This window comes from Squalius cephalus (assembly GCF_949319135.1).
Source record: "Squalius cephalus genome assembly, chromosome: 15".
Classification (NCBI taxonomy): Eukaryota; Metazoa; Chordata; class Actinopteri; order Cypriniformes; family Leuciscidae; genus Squalius; species Squalius cephalus.
In genome coordinates this window covers 18131997-18156904 of record NC_137136.1, presented here as the reverse complement: position 1 = coordinate 18156904, position 24908 = coordinate 18131997, and the positions used below count along the sequence as shown (strand labels likewise).

At 38.0% G+C, this 24908-nt stretch overlaps 3 protein-coding genes across 3 annotated transcripts in view; 2 read left to right on the top strand and 1 right to left on the bottom strand.

Annotated features, from left to right (window-relative positions):
* cgna (cingulin a) overlaps window positions 1–5198 on the bottom strand; it is a 30107-nt gene extending 24909 nt beyond the window's left edge. Inside the window, exon 1 of the mRNA XM_079893631.1 lies at window positions 5001–5198. The gene's annotated coding sequence lies outside the window, so the exon portion shown is untranslated. The remainder of the gene's footprint in view (window positions 1–5000) is intronic.
* Window positions 5199–7726: 2528 nt separating this feature from the next.
* Window positions 7727–18101, top strand: she (Src homology 2 domain containing E). Its single transcript, XM_079895801.1, has 6 exons — window positions 7727–8712; window positions 11102–11225; window positions 13086–13304; window positions 13530–13731; window positions 16238–16357; window positions 16464–18101. The coding sequence occupies exons 1-6, from the start codon at window positions 8230–8232 to the stop codon at window positions 16645–16647; spliced, it is 1332 nt and encodes a 443-aa protein (XP_079751927.1). The 5' UTR covers window positions 7727–8229; the 3' UTR covers window positions 16648–18101.
* Window positions 18102–21683: 3582 nt separating this feature from the next.
* chrnb2 (cholinergic receptor, nicotinic, beta 2) overlaps window positions 21684–24908 on the top strand; it is a 30087-nt gene continuing 26862 nt past the window's right edge. The window contains exon 1 of the mRNA XM_079895643.1: window positions 21684–22021. Within this exon, the coding sequence (XP_079751769.1) occupies window positions 21976–22021 (46 nt within the window). The 5' untranslated portion in view covers window positions 21684–21975. The remainder of the gene's footprint in view (window positions 22022–24908) is intronic.

Genomic DNA, 24908 nt, shown 5'->3' with positions numbered 1-24908 from the left:
TTGCATTCCTCTGCGGTTGGCTTGTCAGTAGCGCGGTACTGCCATATTGCGGTTATCGCGACAGCCCTAATTAGCCTATGTTACATGATTTTCTCATTTTTAATATTTATTATTTCAATATTTCCTACTATTTTAATATTTAGCTTTTATTTTAATTGCAGTTTTATTAATTTTAGTATGTCCAACAAACTTATTTTATTTCAGTTAGTTGCCCATGCAGCAATTTTTCAATTTGCCTTTGTCATTGAATATTTTTTTATTTTTATTTTTTTATTTCAGCTTCGTTCCAATTAACACAAACTATTTTTAATAGTTTTAGTTAAGATTAACAAAACCGATTGAACTCTGCTCAATCACTTTTGAATATCCACATGATGACAGACAGAATATTTATTCTGTTATGACAGTGATCTGGTCATTGGTCAAACATAGAGCCAAAATTCGGTCACAGTCTAAAACTATCCATTTCCTCTGTGTCAGTGTGTCAGTGGCCAGGCAGACAGAGGCACCGTTTAGCCTCTCAGCACTGCATTATCTGATAGGCTGAATGGAGGGAGCCCGTGAGTGCGACAGAGGGGGAGTATGAGGACCCTCTTCCCATTATTACAGTGAAGTGGGGCAGAAAACAAGGGCAGCTATGCTGAGAACACTGGCTTCTCTATCACACTCGCTCTCTCCTGCTCTCACACACTAATCCAAATCAGAGATGTCACTATTCCCTTCACAGGCAATAGCCGAGGGCATGCAGGCGTTTACTTACATCCAGAACAAACACACTGGATTTAACAGTCTAGAAGCAAGTATCTGTGCATTAAGTAAATCGACCAACTGCTTTTTCTCTCTTCATAATGAAGCAGTCTGAATTATATTTGCTCTATCTATTTCTCTTAATGATGATTTTATGATGACTTCTGCCTGTTTTAACATATCTAACCCTGACTTAATGCCACTCTTAACCTTGAATTAAGCAATGTTTCAAATTTATTTTCTGGCACTGTATTTTCGTTTTATATTGCATTTAATTATTTTCACTATTCTATGATTTATGTTTGCTGCAATTCCTCAATTTCCCCCAGAGATTATTAAAGTATATCAGTCCTGACCCTCTCCCATCTCATTCTATCTTCCATCTCATTCCCTCCCATCTTAGAAAATCTGAAAGGAGGTTAACACTCCTTTTAACGAAATTCCAAAGTTGGGAAGACTTCTGAAATGCAGAGAGAAATGTATACAAATGTGAAACAATGGTGTGCTAGATGGTCACAGCAAGTTGTTTAGCAACCGACAACCAATCATAAACTAAACAATGCTTGCCTTGTTAAATATTCATAGACAGTGTACAGTCGCAAAAACTTTCACAAGCCACATTTAGCTTACACACATTAGGGAACAAGAGTGATGAAAAGACATTACTTTTATGTTATTTCTACAAATGGACATGCAGTTGCGTTATCTTGTGCTGTAGCCAAAGCTCAAACTCAAACAATATATTAATCCAGGGACAAAACAAGCCGTCGTCGGCTGACTTAATTTTTCCGGTGTATTCCGCACCATTGGCTCAAGTTAGACACCGTTGTTGTTTTTTTGGCCGATTCAACATGTATAATCGCGTTGGGCCGTCGGTGAGCGAGAGAACTCTGATTGGCTGTTCAGTTTAGCGAACAAGTATAAGAGCAAAAATGATGAAAGCGAGCAAAGAAGTCATGACGGCACAGACAGAAGGCTGCTCTAATTTTACGTCATCTTACCTGAGCATTCTACTGCGCGAATATTAATAACATGAGCAGAGTGGAATAAAGAACATGATCAGCATGATTGATATTCAAAACGGTAAGCAAGCGCTGCTTTGTTTATGGTTTGTAAACCTGCATTCTTAGTTTCGCTGTTTAAATCTGTTTAAATAGACAGTTATCTCCTTTACACGCAGGCGAAGAACACAACAAGATGACCCAAGATTACACTAACCCAGGGTTAAAAATGACCCACTGCACCTCATCTGCCTGTCAATAGAATTCAAGTGCTTGTACACAAAGTTCTGTCTCCATTGCTCATTCAAGCAAAAATGTTTCGAAATAACTGATCACTTACGCATTAGGACAGACACATTCTGTACCTTTCACATCTCATTCCACATGCTCTGGGAGATAAAGCAACAACAAACATTACAATTTAAAAGTCTTAATGAAACACACTTTAAAAAAAAAAATATACACACAGACACTCCAGGGACATCTGTCCACAGCTCTGAGTCTGCGACCTCTTGTTCTCCCATTAAATTGAATTCTTGGATCTTAAATTGAATCGAGACTCTCAGATGTGGAACGTCTAATTGAATTAGGAGGGAACTGAGGCAGTAGGACTCAGGAGACATCTGCGCAGTCACTATGGTTTGTATTATCTATGTTGACTATCACAAACCAATGCAAACCAAAGGAAATGCATCTACAATCAATCAGTGCATCCGAGTCATGCGTTACATTTTTCCTCAGACATGCATTGCAGCATCAGACTTCATATCAATATGAAATATGACTTCAGTCACCTTTTGTCAGGTCAGACTTCAATTAACGTAGGATGTAGAAAAAACAAGCATGCTTAGCATTCCCAGAGTCCTTTAGGTTTTTAACACCAACGTCTTTAAGCATACTTCAGGCAGAAACACTTTTGAGGTGGCGTATATTAAAAGTATGACAACCATTCTACTGAGAAACACAACCTAAAGGCTGAATCTCTGGTCTAGTTTCTATTCATTTGCACAGAAAGGATTTAAACCAGTCACTGATATTCGCTTTCGGGTGATTTACCTTGAGAGAGGTGAGATATAGAGTTCATCTAGATAAGTCTGAATTAAAGAGTCGAGTTGCTATGAGAATGCATCTGAGAAAGTGTAGCCTATCGTAAGCTTTCATCTCATTTTAAAGAGTCTGGTATCCCTCCATTAGTGCTCGACTCCCCTTTGCATTCTTTGTCTCCTGCCAAACTGCCTCTAAATCTTTCTTTTCCTTTCTTCCCCCCTCCCTTCCTACACTTCAATCACTATTCTCGTTTCAAAGACAGACAAACAAGAAGTTCTTCTTCTGTCCGTCTATTGGATCTCACAGGCATGACTGACTCCACTGTTGCCAAACACAAATCATATGACAAGAAACTCACACAATATAAAATGAAATCTTATCTAATACCAGCATGTGCTCATGACTCCAGGTTTTTCAGCTTGGAAAAATAAAAGCAAGATATGACTCTCTGTGAATCACACTAGAAGATTAGCGTCTCATGTCAGTGATAGAGATGTAATAGTGTTATGTTTGTCCATGGCTCAGCACAATGTAGTCATAGGTCAATAACCAAGATGACAGTGTGATATGGGGGGGTGCAGGAACAAAACGTTTTGGTTTTATGGTCTAAATATGTGCAAACAATGATTCAAATGAAAAGCAAGCTTTTAATATAATGCCAATGATTCCCAACCAGGATACATCCACTGCTGAGTGTACTTTAGCAGGTTGGAAAGGGGTGCTTGCTTGGAAAGATTTATCTTTGTTAAACCTATAAAACATATTACTACTTAATTGGATTTCATAATAATAAAATGTGCCATTAGGTCTTTCTTGAGGTAATTACTCCAGAATTGCAGCCAGATTTGTTAAAACTCATGAAAATCAAAAGCTCATGTGTCTCATTGGGGGAAGCTTGGCGAGTTTTCTCACCCACAGAACTGAATGTTTTTATTTAAAGTCATGATGAAAAATTATAGCAACCGATCTTTTCTTCCATATTGTGACAGTGTGTTAAATTAATTATTGAAAAAGAAAAAAGTATGGAAGTTGTCGATTGGACGTAGGCAGATTGGCTGAATGTGAGCTTAAGAATTTAATTATGACGTCAAAAATGTTAAAAAAAAATAATTAAAAATAAGCACAGATGAATTCACAATAAGATCAATAACATCCATTTGGAAAATGAATTTTCATTTGATTTACACATGAAATCTTATTTTATGCCAACTTAAAAAGTTTAATCATCAGTATAATCATTTTAATAATAATAATGATGATGATGAAGCTAAGTTCTATGTAGGCTATTAGATAAAAAGTACCAAATTTATATTTGAGCCTTATAAAAAAACACGCAGTAAATCACTAATGTAAATGACTGAAAATGAGTAGTATGTACAGTAAAGAGTTTGTGTCCCACTGCTCATCTGGGCCTATACAATTCCTCTGCACTGAGTCACTGGTTTCAAATCTCGAAAAGTCCTGGCGTCTGACTGGATAACATAACATCACGGAACTGCCAAAATACTAAGAACTATGAATCAAATATAAACGAGAGCAAAGCTTTAAATAACTAAAAAGTTGGTTGTTCTTTTAAGTCTTTTTGAACAGCACACGTTTGACAGCCTAACGTTGACAGAGTAACCTGATCGCTCACGGCAAGTTTGACACTGACTCGTTATTCATTTGAATACAAATTGGGCTACTTCAAACACAAGGCTTTGAGTGTTTAGCGGGCTTTCGTGGGCTGTGGTGAGGTAAACAATCACAACACTGTTAAAACAGGATTGTTTGCCACGTCAATACTTTCTCTCAATGATTTGCTCCCAAAGCGAGAAGCGCAGGTGTTCACCTGGCGATGCACCTGCGCTTGGTGCGAAACTCAATGGGTTATTCAGTCTCTCGAGGCGAAGCGCTCATTTTCAGCGTAAACCAGTTGAAGAAGCTTTTGTAAATACGCGGGCTCGACAATAATCCTTTGGACAGACATTAATCCATCTTCAGAGAAGTAAACTTGAGAAGAACACGAAACAGGACAAAAACACAACTAAGCTGAACAGTAGGCTATGCGAGCGAGACAAGTGTGTCATTCCTAAAGGAGAAAGTTCAGCTCGAGAATTCGTTGGAGCATCTGGCGCGCCACAAACAAGTTTAGCAAGCATCAATTTCTAGTCACGGGCTAACAGGTTTAGCGGTGATAGCGAACAAAAATAACATTTAACCTACCTGATATTACGGCAAAGTTTAAATTTCACTCTGCTTAATGTTCCTCTGTTACTTCCTGCTGTTCTTCTTCATGAGAACTGATAGTGTAACAGTAAAGGACGTTTCTTTGAATGTGACAGCTCTAACTAATAATCCCAAGGGAAAACATTGGCTAAACACAACCTGTTACCTTTCAGACCGATACCACTTGCCTCGCCCACTTTGCGAGTGAGGAATAATCTCATTGGCTGATAGTGGCGTCGTGGGTGGAACGCGTGAAACCATTTCGGCTTCGATTATTGGTTAGGTTGTATGTCAATCACAATAAAATCTGGAACATGTTTGTCTGTGGAGCCGTGAAAAATAAATTCGGGTTATGATTTAGAGACACAATGAAAGTTCAGTTTTGTCACAAAATTGGCTCAGTGCTTTACGGCAAGATTATAGCTCATGTAACTGCCTGTTTTGTAATTCCATATTCATGTAAATTGTTGACAGGGTTTTTTACTACAGTGCGTGCACCTCGTAGACTATAAAAAATATAAATAAAATCTTAAAAATAATAATCAACAGTGAAGACCAGTTTGTATGTATTATAAAAAGGTCTGTTTTTGTAAATAAAATATATAAAATTAGAATTGTATCGCCGTTTGGAAATGCGCAAAATAGCAGCTCATAGCCTAAACTCTGACTAGTGCAATCATATTGAAAACAAAGCCAAAATAGTGCAATATGAGTACAGTTGTTATGCTAGTTATATTCATAAAACAAAACAAAAAAGTTGCTACGTGTACTGTGTCTGTGCAAGAAGACAAGGACTATGGTCACACTCACAGGAAGCACTTGAATATTGTTGCAACATTTGCTCTCATGCTCTCCTAATTTGTAAGTCGCTTTGGATAAAAGCGTCTGCTAAATGATTAAATGTAAATGTAGTTGGTCCACCGATGGGAGTAAATGTCCCTTTGTGTGCTTATAGGCTAATCTATAGCATCTGGATTTCCTTTTCCTTTTTAGTATTTTCTGTCGTTTTCAATAACTGGAAAAACAGGTCCGGGTGCTTTTCAATAAATTCTGCAAGACATTCCACGATGAGCTGGGTTGACTGACAGCGTTAATAAACACACTTGATGATGATGATGCTACTCTTCACTTTGTTAACAGCCAGTAGTCCCGTGTGGGCAGAGACAGTATTGTGTGATCACAGCTCAACTTCCACTATTTAAATGTTGAGTAGTTTTACTTCCAGAACCATGTAAATTGTTTGTATAAGCAGGCAAGTAGGCAAGCATGAAACTCTAAGAACAATTTTAACATTATGAAATTTCAGAAATATTTTTCAAACAGACATTAGGTCTATTTACTTAAATAATAAACTATAATTCATGTTTACATATCAATTAATTTAGCATGTTTTATTAATTAGCCACTAGATGGAGGCAGTAATGACTTTAAGTTGCCCAAGTGTCTGCCCCTACAAGTGACTTGGGCCAGTTACCCGGCGGGATCTGCTGCCCCACTGTGGTAGTGGTAGTGTCTTGCACAAAAAAATGTGGAGCTTGTCTGGAGCTTGCTGGTTATTAGCGCTTTTTTAAATTAAGAACATCAAATAGATATAGGATTTGTATGTTACCTTTTTTTTTTTTTTTTTTTTTTTCTGTCATAATTTATTTGTTTCATATTTGCTTTACTGTTTAAATTAACCCTCTGGTGGCATTCGGTTGTTAGGCTACTCATTTTTGACCGAAAAAAATGTAGCCTACGTTTTGTTTTTTAGAATTGTTTACTTTATCGGAATGATACTAAACTTGAAAAAGATTTTTGCACTTGCTATGTGAAAACACACACACACACACACACACACACACACACACACACACACACACACACACACACACACACACACACACCACGTCTTTTTTTTTTTGTGAATAATTTGTATTTTTTAAAAAAAAAAAATCACCCTTGTATTGTCCGCGGTCAAAAATAAACAGTGGAAATGAATGGGAGACGAATTTTATGGAAACGTTTGGTAGCCTATACTCTGCACAAACAAATTCTAACTGAAAGCTCATTTTTTGAGATATCAACCACGAATTTGGAACACGGCTTGTTTAGATTTATGGCTTTGATTTTCTCACAGTTTTAGAGTAAAACGTGTTTTGGAAAATATATTTAATATAAAAAAAATATTTTATTTTTTTTGTGTGTGTGTGTGTGTGCATTTTTCATAACAATAAATGTAACATTTTATAACTTTTTCAAGTTCACTTTTTTTTAACACCAACTTTTTTTTAACACCAACTTGGAAGTAAAACTTTTTTTTACTTCCTCAATAATCTGACAAGTGTCACAGCCTATTTAAAAAGAGACCAAACTCTGTGGCATAGAGACCAAAGTCTGTTCTCCAAAGCATTCAAGAGTTATGAAGTGGCAAATGTTAAAGAGTTTTAATTAAAAATAAATTGTTTGTTTGTTTGTTTGTTTTCCGTTCAAAAAATACTTTTGAGAAATAGGCCTGATCACTGGAGTAAAGAGTGTGACAACTAGACCCCTTGGGCAAATAAATGGGAACGTTAAGTAAAACCGATAATATTTGCTGTGCACCAGAGGATTACTGAGCAGAAGATTTGCGTCCACAGGTGGGCAGCGCCCAGCAAATGAAAAGTTCTCCTTTAGGGGAACAGTAGCTGCAACCACCCCCACCCACAGCGTCAGCACAAGCGCACGTAGCCTACATCCCCTTCACTTCATTTAGACTGTCGCTTGGAGTGGATATACCGGGAATGGGATCTTCATCGAGAGCTAAGAAAAACTTTAAATTTTTCCGCGTTTATGCCCTTCAAAGACTCCTCTTTATCTTGCGGGAATAATTGGGAGCAAACAAAAACAATACATTATTCTCCAATGTGAAGAATCGTAACTGAGAGTGTAAGAAGTTTCCTGAAAAGAAATACGAATGGGATAAATTCTGTGATCAAGATTAGTAAAAGGGATTTAATATTCGGAACCTTTCCCTAAATCAATTTGACAGATTTTCAAAATTCAATAAATTAAAAAGATCTTGTTTAAAATAACAACAACCTTGTGTCAATTGAACTGCACGTTAAAGTGTTGTTGATTAAGGCAAAAAAAAATATATATATATATCCATTATAGGGGCCATAGTGAGTGATATTTTAGAAGCTGATTGGTTTTCTAAAGGAGTTGCGCGTGTGTATGGAGAGAAGCGCAGACACCTGTATTCATCATGGCGAAGTGGTTTAAAGATTTCCCAACTAGTTTGAAGACTGGATCCGATCGGATCCGTTCTGCTTCGGAATCGGGAACCCAGTCCCGTCCCAAACCGGTTCTGACCGTTGGTACTGGTTCGAAGGGGAGTCTGCGTAAAAATTCTGGAGCGGAAAACGGTGGCAGTGCTGGTGGTGGTGGTGGTGGTGGTGTGGGTTCGCTGCTCCACGGGAGAAATCGTAAAAATTCGGCCATCGAGCTGGGAAGAAACCACTCCAGCACCGGCTCGATGAAAGACGGGAAAATATGGGAAATTCTGATCCCTGGGAAAAGTAAGAAAACCACAAAAATGGAAGGGTTTGAAGACCATCGCACCCTGCGGACCACCAGTCTGGCTGACGCGTACATGAGCAGAATGATCAAGGTTAATGATCCAAAATCCAGTGTAGGAGGATCATCCCCGGACAGCGAGAGGGCCAAGTCACCAATCAGAACAGAAACGGTAAGTTTGAGAATGAGCCAACACCACAATGTAAACTAACAATAAATAATAATAATATATTAATAATTATTATTACATGATGTATTTTCTAGACAGATTTGTAGGTGACAACTTTTTTTCTGAAAATGTAGTAAATTCATTTTTGGGGAAAAAAACTAACCCCTTAAGCTGGGTTTTTTGCTGGTCTTAGGTGGTTTTAGTGGCGTTTTGGGCACTGTTCTGCTGGTCTACTTGCTGGCCAGCTGAAATAACTTAAGACCTGCTCAAACCAACTGAGACCAGCATCAGGCTGGTTTAGGGTGGGTTTTTTCAGCTGGGATAAAGAAAGAATATCCCTGATCTGAGTGATAAAGCAGGCCTCAGAGACGGATGCTTTTTTCAGGAGTTCTTTTTAATACATGACATACTCCAATTCCAATCACCCTGTTGACTGTGAGAACCAAACAAACATCTTTGTTTTGAAAATTGAGATCAGTATCTCTCTTGCAGCTCTTTGTTTAAACAATATCTTCTTTTCCCCTCCCTCAGCCCCTTCTTCTCTCTTTCGTATCTTTCTTTCCTCCCTCCTCACATCTCTCTTTTTCTTCCTATATTCTCTTTTCATTGAACTGCTTTATTATAAGCAGACACAGTGGAGCTGAAAAGCAACAAACACAATGAGAGCCCTTTCGTTGCTTCTCTTCCTGTCTCTTTTCCTAGCCATGCACACACTCTTCACTCTGTCACTGTGGGAAACACACTTTTGTGCTCACATACACACACACCCTTGCTCACAAATACGCAAAGAATACAATGCATACATAACACAATGGCTCTATCCCATTCTTCTAGTCCCTGGTGAAGGCAGTGTTTGAAGAATTATGTCACCTGATACATAGGCTGTATCCTATCCCATTTACGGACATCCCCTGCAGCTACACTTTGAACATAATAGCACAGAAATCAGAATCTCATGAGATCACACACACACACACACACAACGTCCAGAGGGAGAATCAGAGAAAGAATGGGAAAAGATGGGCCGGAGAATAAGCTTAAAGGGTTAGTTCACCCTAAAATGAAAACTCTGTCATTAATAACTCAACCTCATGTTGTTCCAAACCCGTAAGACTTTCGTTCTTCTCCGGAGCACAAATTAAAATATTTTTAATGAAATCCGAGAGATTTCTGTCCCTCCATTGACAGCTACAACTACCTCTTTGACGCTTCAAAAAGTTCATAAAGAGATTGTAAAACTAATCCAAATGAATTGAGCAGTTTAGTCCAAATTTTCTGAAGAGACTTGATCACTTATATGATTGACAGATTGAATTTTGGCTTTTATTCGCATATAAATATTGATCAGCGAACAGAAACAGAAACACAACCGAACTTGCTTGACACGCAAGAACTAACCTCATTGGTTCAATTCATATGGATTAGTTTGAACTTTTTGAAGCGTCAAAGTGGAAGTTGTGCAGCTGTCAATGGAGGAACAAAAAGCTCTCAGATTTCATCAAAAAGATCTTCATTTGTGTTTCGAAGATGAACAAAAGACTTATGGGTTTGGGACAATGTGAGGGTGAGTAATTAATGACAGCATTTTCATTTTTGGGTGAACTTACCCTTTAAGCTCTTCAGCTAGTGAAGAAATATTGATTCTTTAACTACAAGATGGAACAAAGAATTCCACCCAATAAGATGTAATTTAACTCCAGGTTTTGACTAAATGCCCTTTTAAGCTGGGTTTGCACTATTTCTGAAGTATAGATCATTGCAGAATATGTTGGCATCATATTATTAAAGGACTATTCAGGTTCAGTACAAGTTAAGCCCAATCGATAGCCCTTGTGGCATAATGTTGATTACCAGAAAAAAAATATTTCAACCTCCTTTTCTTAAAACGAAAACATATGAAAGGGAATGGGGCAAGTCCTTAAATGGTAAAAAAAAAGACCTCACTGTTTTAATAGGATAGTATCATAACCAAACATGTTAACATAATTTTAGTGTGAAAAAAAAAACTGTTTAGTTGTATCCAATTTTACAAGTTCATTATGCCAATGTAACTAACTAAACAAAATGATCATAAAAAATAAGAAAACAACTTTGCTGCTCAAATAAAGCACAAGTTTTAACAGAATAAATTAAAGTACTTCTATTTTAAGCTTCACATTTCTGCTTTTCTAGTATCTATGCCACAAATTGTAAACTTTTATTGAACAGAATATTCATCATTCCTTAATGAAGGTGTTTCTTCCTAGCTAACATTTTTAAGTTTTGCTAACATTCCCATTAAGTTATGAAAAAAGGTTTTGAGACCGTTCCCTGTTAACTGGGTTCTATTATAGTCCTTAACACAAATCACTGATATCGCTTTCTATTCTTCTTTTCTTCTCACTCTTAATAGATCATCCTGGAGGATTATGCTGACCCATTTGATGCCGAGAAAACAAGGGAACAGAGAGAGGCTGAAAGAGAAGGAGAGAATGATGGTTACATGGAACCTTATGATGCCCAGCTCATTATTACAGGTACATCCCTCATTTATTTACCTCTCCTCTCCTTTATTTCTCCTTCTTTAAATCATTTATTCATCTTAAATGTTTTGTCAGTGTAATAAGCAGATTTTCAGGGATTTTAAGAGTATGAAAAATCATAGCTCCCTCTCTCTCCCCTCGTTGGTGGTTTCCACGGTGACAGTGTTGTGCTGGGACAATGGGTGCAGTTTCCTCTTTCTGCTTCCTGTTTCCTGTCTGTGTTTCCTTTGCCCCATTCTATGGACAGGAAGTTGACCCCTGCCGTCCCCCCAGTATGCCTGGCTATGTGAGAAAGACCCCCTCAACACTCCCCTCTCCCCCCAATCACTTCCCAGAACTCAGGAAGTGGCCTGCTAAGCCAGCCAATCATAGACTCGGTCTGACTTTTCCCTGGTATGACCATTGTTTTCTCACACAATAGGCCAGACACAAAGTGACAGCAAAGAAACAGAGAGAGGGAAGAACGATGGAGCTTCAGGCATAGTTTTGTTGATGTTTGTTGAACTTTAAATCTTAAGGAATGAATAGATGCACAGGTAGACACATTTAGAGAAATTCATTTAGACTAACTGAAAATGCTGTATGATACACTTATATATGAGAATGATAGGAAATGCTATATTTTATCAATTTTATTTTATTTTCTTCACAGTTTAAAAAGGCGTTTACGAGATGGGTTTCTATGTTTTATCAGATATGTATTATCAGATATGTATTATGTTGTGTAATACGTTTTTTTCAACAAAAAAAAATTATATGTGTATCTGAATTATTCAAACGTTAAAAACATACTTTAATTTTCAGTCTAAATCTAAACTTAGAACCAGATAGTTAGCTAATACACAAAGGCAAATGATTACAAAAACTCATGGGCGGTAAAGCAGACTGTGTATAAGGAAAGACTTTACAGCTTTAGCAGAAAAATAGTGTAAGTTCTCTCATAAAATGTTTAGCTGCACATTTCTGCTTTTATATCAGCCTCATGCACTTCAATCGTAAGCGCATCATCATAATTATCTTTCGAAAACTGAACCCTGTTTTTGGTTCTGCTGCCTGTTGCTCCCATAAAGTATAATCTTTAAAAAAAGCAAACCTGTTACCGCATAATTTAGTTTGCTTCAGAGAGAACAGACTTATGACATGACGTGCTATTTGTTGGTACAGATTCAACTTTGACTTGATCATAATTTCCTGTGGTTTCACACACATTTAAAGTGATCTCAAAACAAATAATGTCTTCATAGACTAAATTTCTAGATGCTCTTTCAACAGTTTTATGGTGATTTGTTAGGAAAGTGTAGAAAAACATTCACTTGGTGTATAAAGTGACTGACAATAGTGCCATTACTGACATTGTTATTCATTATATTACATATTACATGTGTACTTGAAGTTATTACTTTAAATAATTATTGCAATATTTAGCAAAAAAGTTTATAAAAAGGCAAGAGATAGAGAAAAAGTTGACAGCTTGTTCTACAACCTTAGCACACAGACTATTTGTAAATGAAGCATCTGAATATGCATACAGTATATTGATTTCTAGGGACAAATAAGGCCGACCCTTTCTTGGGGGATTCCCACTTTCTCAATAATACATTTGGAGAAAGTGGGCAGTGGTCACCTGCACACAGATGCAAATTCCATAACAGTATCTGCTATATTAATTTCAACAGTTTGTAAATATGAGAATATGTGGAAGCTTGATAAATTTGAAACTAAAGGTACGGTTACATTTACTGTTGTTCTGCGAATGCTTGTGGGCGAAATCGAGTCATTTTGTTGGGAATCCATGCGTTTTGCCCACAAATTTGTGGAAACAATTGTGAAATACAAGTTTGTGCCCTTATCTAGAGATTCGCCGGCGAGGCTCGAAGGACCTGCTGAAAGTGTGTGTAGTGTTGAACGGAGGAGAGAGTGAGGGGTCTGGACCCCCTCAGATCTATGATGTCCCATATGAAGAGGTTCTGGAGGGAATTCCCTTGACCCGACCTGAGTCCGACTCCAGACCACTGGCAGAGTATGAGCTGCCCTGGGAGTGGAAGAAGGAGCAGATTGTTAGAGCACTGTCAGGTACCATCCCTCACTTTCATATTAGTAGCATCTTCTTTATTTAGCATTGCCATTACATAAACACAGTGATGAGAAAAAAATATTTAAAAGTAATTTAGTTTGAATGATATTGGGGTACTTTTGATGCAGCAGTTGTTCCAAACATTTGGGATAACAGGGGAGGTCATTATTGCCAGATGTCATCATAAAATTTGTGGCAATTGATATGATTCATTCTGTGTACAGCTCAGTTTGATGGAGTGGAGCGCATGTCGAAGGAAGAATCAGGTTCTCCTATTGTAAAACAGCAGACCCTGAGGCATAAGAGCTGGACCCCCAAATCTCTTCGACCGAATCCCCCCTCCCCGACTTCCCCATCGTCTCCCAGCATCATCCCAGACAGCGAGACACCAATAGTTGATCCCACCCTGCCTTTGGAGAAACAGAGGTACATGTTTTAGACACTACTGCTAATGTGTGAATGTGGTTATTTTAAGCAGGTTACCTGAAGCTTAAAAACTCAAGAATGAAATGGTGAGATTAAACTAGAGGTGGGAATGTATGTGCTTAAAATATGCAATATACACTCACCTAAAGGATTATTAGGAACACCTGTTCAATTTCTCATTAATGCAATTATTTAATCAACCAATCACATGGCAGTTGCTTCAATGCATTTAGGGGTGTGGTCCTGGTCAAGACAATCTCCTGAACTCCAAACTGAATGTCAGAATGGGAAAGAAAGGTGATTTAAGCAATTTTGAGCGTGGCATGGTTGTTGGTGCCAGACGGGCCGGTCTGAGTATTTCACAATCTGCTCAGTTACTGGGATTTTCACGCACAACCATTTCTAGGGTTTACAAAGAATGGTGTGAAAAGGGAAAAACATCCAGTATGCGGCAGTCCTGTGGGCGAAAATGTCTTGTTGATGCTAGAGGTCAGAGGAGAATGGGCCGACTGATTCAAGCTGATAGAAGAGCAACTTTGACTGAAATAAGCACTCGTTACAACCGAGGTATGCAGCAAAGCATTTGTGAAGCCACAACACGCACAACCTTGAGGCGGATGGGCTACAACAGCAGAAGACCCCACCGGGTACCACTCATCTCCACTACAAATAGGAAAAAGAGGCTACAATTTGCACGAGCTTGAGCAAAATTGGACAGTTGAAGACTGAAAAAATATTGCCTGGTCTGATGAGTCTCGATTTCTGTTGAGACATTCAGATGGTAGAGTCAGAATTTGGCGTAAACAGAATGAGAACATGGATCCATCATGCCTTGTTACCACTGTGCAGGCTGGTGGTGGTGGTGTAATGGTGTGGGGGATGTTTTCTTGGCACACTTTAGGCCCCTTAGTGCCAATTGGGCATCGTTTAAATGCCACGGCCTACCTGAGCATTGTTTCTGACCATGTCCATCCCTTTATGACCACCATGTACCCATCCTCTGATGGCTACTTCCAGCAGGATAATGCACCATGTCACAAAGCTCGAATCATTTCAAATTGGTTTCTTGAACACGACAATGAGTTCACTGTACCAAAATGGCCCCCACAGTCACCAGATCTCAACCCAACAGAGCATCTTTGGGATGTGGTGGAACGGGAGCTTCGTGCCCTGGATGTGCATCCCACAAATCTCCATCAACTGCAAGATATCAATATGGGCCAACATTTCTAAAGAATGCTTTCAGCACCTTGTTGAATCAATGCCACGTAGAATTAAGGCAGTTCTGAAGGCGAAAGGGGGTCAAACACAGTATTAGTATGGTGTTCCTAATAATCCTTTAGGTGAGTGTATTAACAGTTATGATGTGAAACACATGATCACCTAGCTACTGTGTATATTAGCAATTATAATAGAGGCCAACTTAATATTAGTTTGCATGTCAGAGAATAATCTTCAAAAATAATGTAAACACTGAAAATTCTGTCATCATTTATGCACTCTTATGTTGTTCCAAACCTGTATGAGTTTCTTTCTTCTGCTGAACACAAAATAAGATATTTTAAAGAATGTTGGTAACCAGACAGTTGATGGACCCCATTGACTTCCATAGTATTTTTTTCCCATGGAAAAAAACATGGAAGTCAGTGGCTACCATCAACTGTTTACCAGCATGCTTTAAAATATCTTCTTTTGTGTTCAGCAGAAGAAAGAAACTCATACAGGTTTGGAACAACATAAGAGTGCATAAATGATGACAGAACTTTCATTTTTGGGTGAACTATCCTTTTAATGTTTTTTTTTTTTTCATATAGTATTATATTTTTTATATTTTATATATTTTTTTATATTTATTATATTTATGTTGCAATGAAAATGTGTGCACTTAATAAAAAAACAATTTAAAATGTTTTATTAAACAAATATCAATAAGTATACAAGTTTATTAATATTTACTCTAATTTATTTATTTTATATTTTTTATTGTTTTATTATTATATTATATTATATTATTATATTTTATTTATTATTATTTTTATTATTACTTTTTTATTGTTGTTTATTTATAATATATAATAAAGCACAGCCTCCCATATACAAACATTTAAAATAATTTATTCACCCTCATGTCGTTTCAAACATGTATGACTTTCTTTTTCTGTGAAACATAAAAGGAAATATTCTGAAACATACATTTGTCCATTCTGTGAAAGTCAGTGGGAATCACAACAAAATTGGACCCCATTGACTTTAATTGTATGGACAAAAATGATTTGGCAGATCTATCCATTTGTACAGTTGTCTGTCCATCTTTCTCAGTCCTCCTAATTCTCTTCTTATATATTCTATACTTTATCTAATCTGTTTTCAAAGTATTCATATTACATAATCATGCAATGTATAAATAAGAATCTCCTCCCCTTTCCTTCCTTCTCTCTCTCTCTCTCTCTCTCTCTCTCTCTCTCTCTCTCTCTCTCTCTCTCTCTCTCTCTCTCTCTCTCTTCAGCTGGTATCATGGCAGTGTGAGTCGGCAGGAGGCGGAGGCTCAGCTGCAGCACTGTAGGGAAGCCAGTTTCCTGGTGCGAGACAGCGAATCGGCTACCAGCAAGTACTCCATCGCCCTTAAGTAAGTGTGTGCTTGTGTATCTGATATCAAGAGAACAAGAAATGAGTTGGCAGTCCTGAAAAGCTGATGTAGATGATATAAGATCCTTATTTCCCTCTCTCTACAGGACAAGTCAAGGATGTGTGCACATCATCGTAGCGCAGACTAAAGAATGCGGCTACACACTGGAAAAGAGCAGCTGTGTGTTCCCAAGCATCCCAGAAGTGGTGCACCACTACTGTACCCAGCGCCTACCTTTCACCGGGGCAGAACACATGACGCTACAGCACCCCGTACCACGAACACACTGAACACACACACACATGCTAAACGTATACATATACACAGCGTTCTCTGGTGCAAAGACATGAATGTAATACCGTGGTGCCTGCCAATCACATGCCAGCAAAGCACAGTTTTTCTCTTTTTCTTACTGTATGTACTGTATGTATATGTGTGCATGAGTAATTGAACAAGTGGGACTTCTTCATATTTGAGTTTTCACCCCCTTTGAAACCAGGCCTAGCCCTCCAGAGAGACCCAGGGAGGAAATATGTTTCACAAAACCTGTGGTTTAAACGCCACAGTAATGTGTATCTGTTGTTGACTTTTGTTTTGCTATTTCCTCATCACTTGTTTCAGTATACTGGGACTTCAGCCTCATAAGTTCACTTACAATTATGCTACTGATCTAATTATGTGCTTGAAGGAGTAACGCGCTCCTAAACTCCCCCTGCTGGCAGCTGCTCCAAACTGCAAATCACTCATGCAATTGATGCCAATGTTGTTACTTTCCCTGGTGAGTGGTGAGACACAAATTTTACTCCCTGCAAGAACGAATGTGCATTTAAGTGGCCAGAATTGGCAGAGTTAATATTTTTAGGATCCGTAGTATAGATTTAGTTTAGAATTAATTGTTGAATCCTCATATTATTATATCCTCTGAGAAAAAAACATTTCACCCCACATTGGCAGTTCCTGGATAGCTGAGGTTAGATCGTTCGCTCGGATCAATACAGCAAATTGAAGCTGGCTCGTTCATCAGATAAATGAGTCATTACCGTTGATTGGCCAATGTTCTTGTCTGTCAGTGGTAAAACTATTATTGATTGGTTTGCGTTAGGGAATAGTGGGATGTTGAACAGATTTAGCTACTGACCACTCAGTCATGCTTGGATTCATGGTGTACCGAATGTGACATTGGTCTCTTGGTGATGGGAAGTTACGTTTAAATATGTGTCTTTTTGTTTAAAGGTAAAAGGTTCCATTTTAATCTTTAAGGATACTAAATTTGATTTTGAAGTAATTATTTTTTTAAAGGGATAGTTAACTCCAAAATGCTGTCATTATACTTACTCACTCTCAAGTTGTTCCAAACCTGTATGAGTTTCTTTCTTCTGCTGAAAACAAAAGAAGATATTTTAAAGAATGTTGGTAACCAGACTGTTGACATCACCCATTGACTTCCATAGTAGGAAAAAAAAAAGTACAACTATGGAAGTCAATGGGTGCTGTCAACTGTTTGGTTACTGACATTCTTCTAAATATCTTCTTTTGTGTTCAGCAGAAGAAAGAAATTCATACAGGTTTGGAACATCATAAGGGTGAGTAAACGATGACAGAATTTTCATTTTTGGGTGAACTATTGTTTTAACCTAGATGAGAGAAATGAGAGAGAGAGGGGGAAAAAACACATTCTCTGAAGATTTTGCCTTTGTACAATGTAAGACTGTGCAAAGCCTGAAATAAAGCAGATAATGCTGAATTAGTTAAATCTCTCTGTCTCTTTCACATTCACACACAAAGGTTCCTGCAAAAATGCAACATATCAGGACCACAACAGATATACTGCGCTAAAGTCATAATAAGTATATGTTATAGTAAGTTTTTTAATGAAATTAATACTTTTATTTAGCAAAGAAACATTAAATTGATCAAAATTGACATTAAATAATTGTATATTATATATATATATATATATATATATATATAATAAGAGTAATGCATAAACAAATAAGAAATTGGATATTTTTTAATTGCTCAACTGGCAGAGCATGGCGCTAGCAATGCCAATTCCCAGGGATATGAAGCCTACTAACTAAAATATAAACCTTGAATGCATTGTATGAAGTCGGTTTTGAGGAAAGCATTTAATTATCCATAATACATCCATAATAATTATAAATGTACACTCATCTGCTCTGAAAGCTACCCATAATGCTTTACTTTCTTTCAACCTCATTTCTTGCTATTTCAAGCTTCATATTTATAGCTCTAACTGAGCATTATATATTGTGTTTGTGTGTCTGCATTTTTTTCATTCTCGCTCACCTCTTTTCCCAAAGAAAATGTATTTTGTTTTTCATTTCCTAATAGCTGACTGAGACCACAGAATTCCATATCATTATTCCTTCACATTGCACTCAGAACTGTTGGGAAAAAAAACTAGTCGTGGCAAAATAGCATTTTTCACAACAGCTGAAGTCAGTCAGTGTGTCAAAACCACAAAAGTTAGAGAAAGCATGCCAGCAGCAAATGGCAGGAGCCAGAGAAGGAAGGAGAAAGGGTGGGGTAAGGGGGAGGGAGGGAGGGGTGAGATAAGCACTCGGGGGGGTCCCAGTATGTGAATAATTCAAGAAGAGAATCCGAGCACTTGCAGCACGGAAGTTTCCCTGTCAGCTCAGCTCTGCAGAGATAGAGAGAGGGAGGCAGAGAATATACAAATGTGTGTGTGTGTGTGTGTGTGTGTGTGTGTGTGTGTGTGTGTGTGTGTGTGTGTGTGTGTGAGAGAGAGAGAGAGAGAGAGAGAGAGAGAGAGAGAGAGAGAGAGAGAGAGAGAGAGAGAGAGAGAGAGAGAGAAGGGGATAGAGAGCACAAAGGTGCACATATGACATCAGAAGGAAAGACTATGAACAACTGAGGGAAGGAGTGGAAGGCTGTGAGGGAAACCATAGAGGAAGACATGGAGGAGAGGCGGAAGTTTAAGAGAAGAACAAAAATAACAGCAGCAAAGATTGTAGTTGGAGGTGATGAACAAGGTGATGTGATGTGAACATAATTAAAATACAATAATCCATATAACACATAAACATATATAAACATCTGAATCATCTAACAATATTATTGCATATTGTGTGAGTATATGTGTGAGTGTATGTACATACACACACACACATATATAGTTTTTGTTGTTGTTGTTTAGATGATGTGCATGTCTTTTCTACATTTGCCCACAATGTTTTCCCCACACTTCTTCACACAGACTCTGTAGTAAGTCAGAATATGGAAGCCATCATATGCCAGGAAGCTTGAGGTATCCTCATCTCTGTGTGACTCACTGCTCATAAAGAGCATAGCAGTGCACTATGGTGTGAATAGGATATGAATACCTACGTAACAGTCAACCAGTGAGTCACCAGTGACCAAGCTTTTGCTTTCCTGCACATTAATTCCACCTCCCTGCTCTCTCTTTCTTCTCTTTCTCTCGATTAATCCATTCTCTCTTCTCATCCCCTTTCTTGTAATGTTTTCACATCATTCCTTCCTTTCTCCTCCCACTAGGGATGTAAAGCCAAGGTCATCTATAGGGATCCCTCCAGAGAACATGCAGAAATAGACATTTTGGCCAAAGGGAAGACAGGGAGAGCCATAAACAGTGTGAGTGCATGAGACACGGAGAGAGGGAACTAGGAGAAGGGGAGAGCTTGGAGACCCCATCATCTCCCCGGAAGCAACGGTTATTTCTGGAACGCTGAGCACTGAGTTTTGACACACAACAACTGCAGAACCACTGGTTGAAAGGCCAGAAGTGACTGACACGCAGACAAGAGTGGTTGTGATGTGGGGACAGTACTCAGTCATACGGTGATGTTACCGATGCTGACTGATGGAGAGACGATACCCTTCTCCTTGAAAACCTCACACCCAGCCACCCGCTCCCCTGGGGCAAAACAAATGAAGCGTAAGTCTCCATGCAGAACGAGCTTTACTCCCTGCTGTTGGATAGGGTGATGCTGCCTTGTACAGCTGTTGGCAGCAAAATGTGTGTGTGATATTTGAAGGTAAGTAGTAATGCTGCACAATTATAACAAAAATAACAAAAATAATGAATGATTATTCCCCATGTTAATTTCAATTACTTCATAGGCTACATACCCAATACAACTTGAGAACTGTTTTATACATCGGGTAAATCAAGTGCCTATTAAAGGTCAACTTCACACTGAATTGGTAAAATCATGAAAAACAAAACTGTTACTCAAATTCTGAATAGATTATATAAAGAAATCGAGCAACATCACACATTCTATAATGCTCCTGTTCGCTTATAATCATCAAAGCTACAATATAAATGCAAGTTTACATTTGATGTGACTGTTTGGGACCTATACACTTCAACAGAATTAAACAATTTTGCATTGTGCACTTACAGCAGGTCCACATTTCGAGCAAGTCTCATGATATCTAGACCAACAGGACTGTTCAGCACTCATTTTTCATAGGCAAAGGTTAACGACCATGAACAATATTAAGAGGTGCCACTGATGTATAGCTACAGTGTATGTTCATCCACTGTTCCCATTCTTTTTTCTCACAGAGATGCCATTAAAGAACCATTGTGGGTTCCCAAAGAACCTTTCATGGAACAGTTTTTAAAAGAATCACTTTTTCTTAGAGTGAAGAACTATTTAATCATCTTTGTGCAATGGTTCTTTTTAAGGTTTAAGGTTCTTCATGGAGCCATGCCAATCATTTTTGAGAGTGTATGGGTCAAACACGGAAGAAGAAAATAGTCCAATAGGCCCCTCTTAAAGTTAAGAATAATGCATGCTTTTATTACATTCAGCATGTAAATTTTTTTTCACAATCACACAAACAGAAAAAAAAGCTTAAGATCTACATAATATAGTAGCCTAATTTATGGCTCTCGCATAATGGACTGCACCTCTGCATTCATTTGCACAACAGAAATGTCTGGGATTGCTTGCAATTCTCAACCATTTCATGATGACCATTTTGGAAGTAGACCTAAACGGAATGATGTAATCAACACTTTTCACGAACTGTGGAAATTATAATTGTATATCTCAAATCTTTTATTTTATTTTTTATTATTACTTATGAAGTCATATTTCCTAGACGGAGAAAATATTTTCGAATATGTGCTATAACTGTAAAGTAAAAGCCAAGCCCCCTCTGAAATGCACTGCGAGTCCTCAGGTGGACCAAATGACCTTGTAAAGGAAATGGTAAGTGTCCTGTAACAAAAACACATTCTATGTAACCGGATGTAGTGAAGGGGAATCTGAGGTATGCCTGCCTCCCCCGCCCCTCCCCTGCGCTGCTGTTTCTGACATCTCGTCACATCTTCTCTCGCGCACCGCGACGAGTCCTTCACCTTACCTGGCTGCTCATAAAACCATTCCCTCTCGCTCGCGGGGGGACACTACGCGTTCACTAACCCAGAGCCGCTGACGTAACGATGCCAGGTACTGAATAACGTCGAGAAGCAAGAAATTTTCATTTAACCATCGCGCGCGTGTACACCTCGACAAAGTCACGCTCCGATACGCACGACCACAAGCGCCCACGGGAGAGAGCAGTTCACGCGCGGCAGATGCTTCCCCGTCCTCGCTGAGATGATGGCTCTGTGGACGCTCTTCTGCATCCTCGCCACTGTGAAAAGTAAGTTATGTGGTCAAAGCAAAGGAAGCGCTTCTCTAAGGCTTTTATTCGCGAAACTATACATAATGTAGGCTTGCTGCGCGAGCACATTGATATTGCCATAGAAGAAGGGATGTATGAGCGAACCGTAGCTCTTTTGGAGATGGAGAGATGCTGGGCGGTGGACTATATCTATACAAACAGTGTGTTAATATTTCATTTGTGACCTGAATTTTTAGGTTTATATGCCCATATTTTCTTGTCGTCCTGTAAGTTGCTGTAGCGCATTTATATAGAATCACGTTGGCGGCGGCATGTTAGGCTGTTTCTCATTGTACGCAGAAGTGCTGAGCAGCGGTTATGACACTGTAGCCTAAACCGAAATGATAATACACATCATTACTGCAATGAGCCGCAACCGTCACAGCTGCTGAAATGTGATTTTTAGAGGCTCGCTGGGGTCGCCGCTTAACGAAGATAACATTTAATTTGTGTTTATCACTCAGCAATGTTTCGCAAGGAATGGATTGGATAGTTGCAAAGCTTGTGAGAAATCGATATTCATGTAGCGAGGTTGCTGAAATGGCTTGAAGTGTGCATGGAGAAACATAAGGGTCTTTAACCTCCAGACGCATGTATTATTAAATAGCCTATGTACGTGAAAAGAAAGTTTAATGTTTCTTTTTACTTCAGAAAAAGAATATAACGATTCCCACCCAGATGTTACACATCATCACCTTGAATTTGGAGTTGTATTGTAAAGTAATTTAACTAAATGGCAATTTGTTGGTAAACAGAAATATACTGTAACATAACACACTTTCACACATATCATGTGTGTCTTTAATATAAATCCATAGTGTTGTTGCTCTATTTTCGCATACAATGATTTTATTAAAAACAATCTTAGACATTATCTACACTTTATCATGAAATACACTTGAGTCCAATACAGTGGACATATGTATTTTTCATTGTGGGAATAACAAACAATTGACCTGATTTACCTGTCAGAATCTCCTGGGATCAGAAAAGGTTTAGGGTTTTAAAAAAAAAGAAAAAAGTAATGATTATTTCCCTAAAATTATTTCACTCTTAAAAGTCAAATATCTCTTCTTTAAAAGTGACCTGATGATCTTTAACCATCTTTTGTTTGTGTAACCTAATGTAGTCTGTTTAGTCCTTTTAAATAATAGGCCTATATTTTATTGGAAATCAGATTTAGATGTTACTACGTTTTAGGTTACCTTACCTGTCAATTTTTATGATGTAATTGTTGCAATTCTCCTGTTAGAAACATATTGATTGAACAAGCTTAATATGAAAAAAATAAATAAATGTGGACACACACCCACATTGTGGGCTGGTGAAAATTGACTTAGGTCCTTCTTTATAAGTGTCAGACCCCAGATGGCTAATTCAGTTAATTAACTCTGACTACAAGCTAATGAGTAAAAGAACAAGTGACCGTCAGATGTGTGGTGAAAGGGTTTGCTAGGGTCAGAAAGAGGAGGGTCCTCTCTCCACCATCCTACATCCATCAATAGACCTTTTTTCCTATCTGAGCTCATGGTATACGCATTTTAAGATTCTCTTACACAGCAACTCAAGGATAGATAGTACTACTACATCTGTGTGTATTAGACTCACTATGCAGTAACCCACCCAGTCATATTAGATAATCATTAACGGTTGTTATGGTGATGAACAGACATGCATCCAGTGTGTGAATGATTAAGGTTATGTAATACACACATATCATACTATAGCAATGGTCTGTGGCCTGTTCTCTCATTAAGTGGCATCAAGTCAGAAGCTCTGAGTCTGACCTGTATTTAATGTTGAGCTTTTGTTCAGCTAAAATGCAACACTCTATACTTCTGAGATCATCTTTTGGGAAATAATCTCTTATGGTATTTATTTACAAAGACCATTAGGGATAAAAGCCACCATCCTTTGCATTACCATTTTCAGTGATCCCATGGGCGGGTATACAAAAACGCGGAAGTGCAATTTGTAGTTTTCACGAAAGCCCTGGAGCTGGAGCGGAGAATGACACATAGTTTATATAGACACATAGTTTATTTACATACGACCGATACTGTAACAATACAAAGTGGGTTGAAAATCGGTGAAGTTAGTTCATCCAAAAATGAAAATCTATATCATTTCTTCACTCTCATGTCATTCCAAAGCCTTAAGATTTTCATTCATCTTTGAAACACAAATTAAGATTTTTTCTGTCCCTCCATTGAAAGTCCATTCCACCAAAACTTTGATACTTCAAAATGTTTATGAAGACATTGTAAAAGTAATCCATGTGAATAGAGTGGTTTAATATAAGTCTTCTGGAGGCTGTATATGAATAAAAGCCTAAATTAAATCTGTTCACCGTATAAAGTGATTGTGTCTCTTAAGTATTAAAACTGCTTATATATTTCTTTTGCAATCTTTTTATAAACTTTTTGAAGTGTCAAACATTGTGGTGTAATGGACTTTAAATGGAGGGACAGAAGAAAAATATCTTGATTAGCATTTAAAGATGAAATATCTTTATTAGTGTTTAAAGATGGATGAATGAAAGTCTTATAATGGGTTTGGAACGACATGACAGTGTAAGTAAATAGATTACATAATTTTCATTTTCGGGGTGAACTATCGCTTTAAGGCTGCATTTTACGCAATTTTTATACCATTAAGTTTACCTAATATAATTAATTTGAGTCAGTAATATTAAACTAGATATTTACATAATTCCTAGTTTTGAATGTATTATTATATAACACACACACACACACATATTAAAAAGTGCTATACAGGCACAGGAAGACATGGTATTCGTAGGCACCCACCCAGCCTAAATATATGGTGAATCAATATTCATTTCCTCTCACCTCATCCATTCTGC

Excerpts from the sequence above, each read along its gene's own strand:
- she (XM_079895801.1), top strand. The coding sequence starts at position 8,230 with ATGGCGAAGTGGTTTAAAGATTTCCCAACTAGTTTGAAGACTGGATCC. Across the intron at positions 8,713-11,101 it reads CACCAATCAGAACAGAAACG|ATCATCCTGGAGGATTATGC; the intron begins GTAAGTTTGAGA and ends CACTCTTAATAG. Across the intron at positions 16,358-16,463 it reads AAGTACTCCATCGCCCTTAA|GACAAGTCAAGGATGTGTGC; the intron begins GTAAGTGTGTGC and ends CTCTCTCTACAG.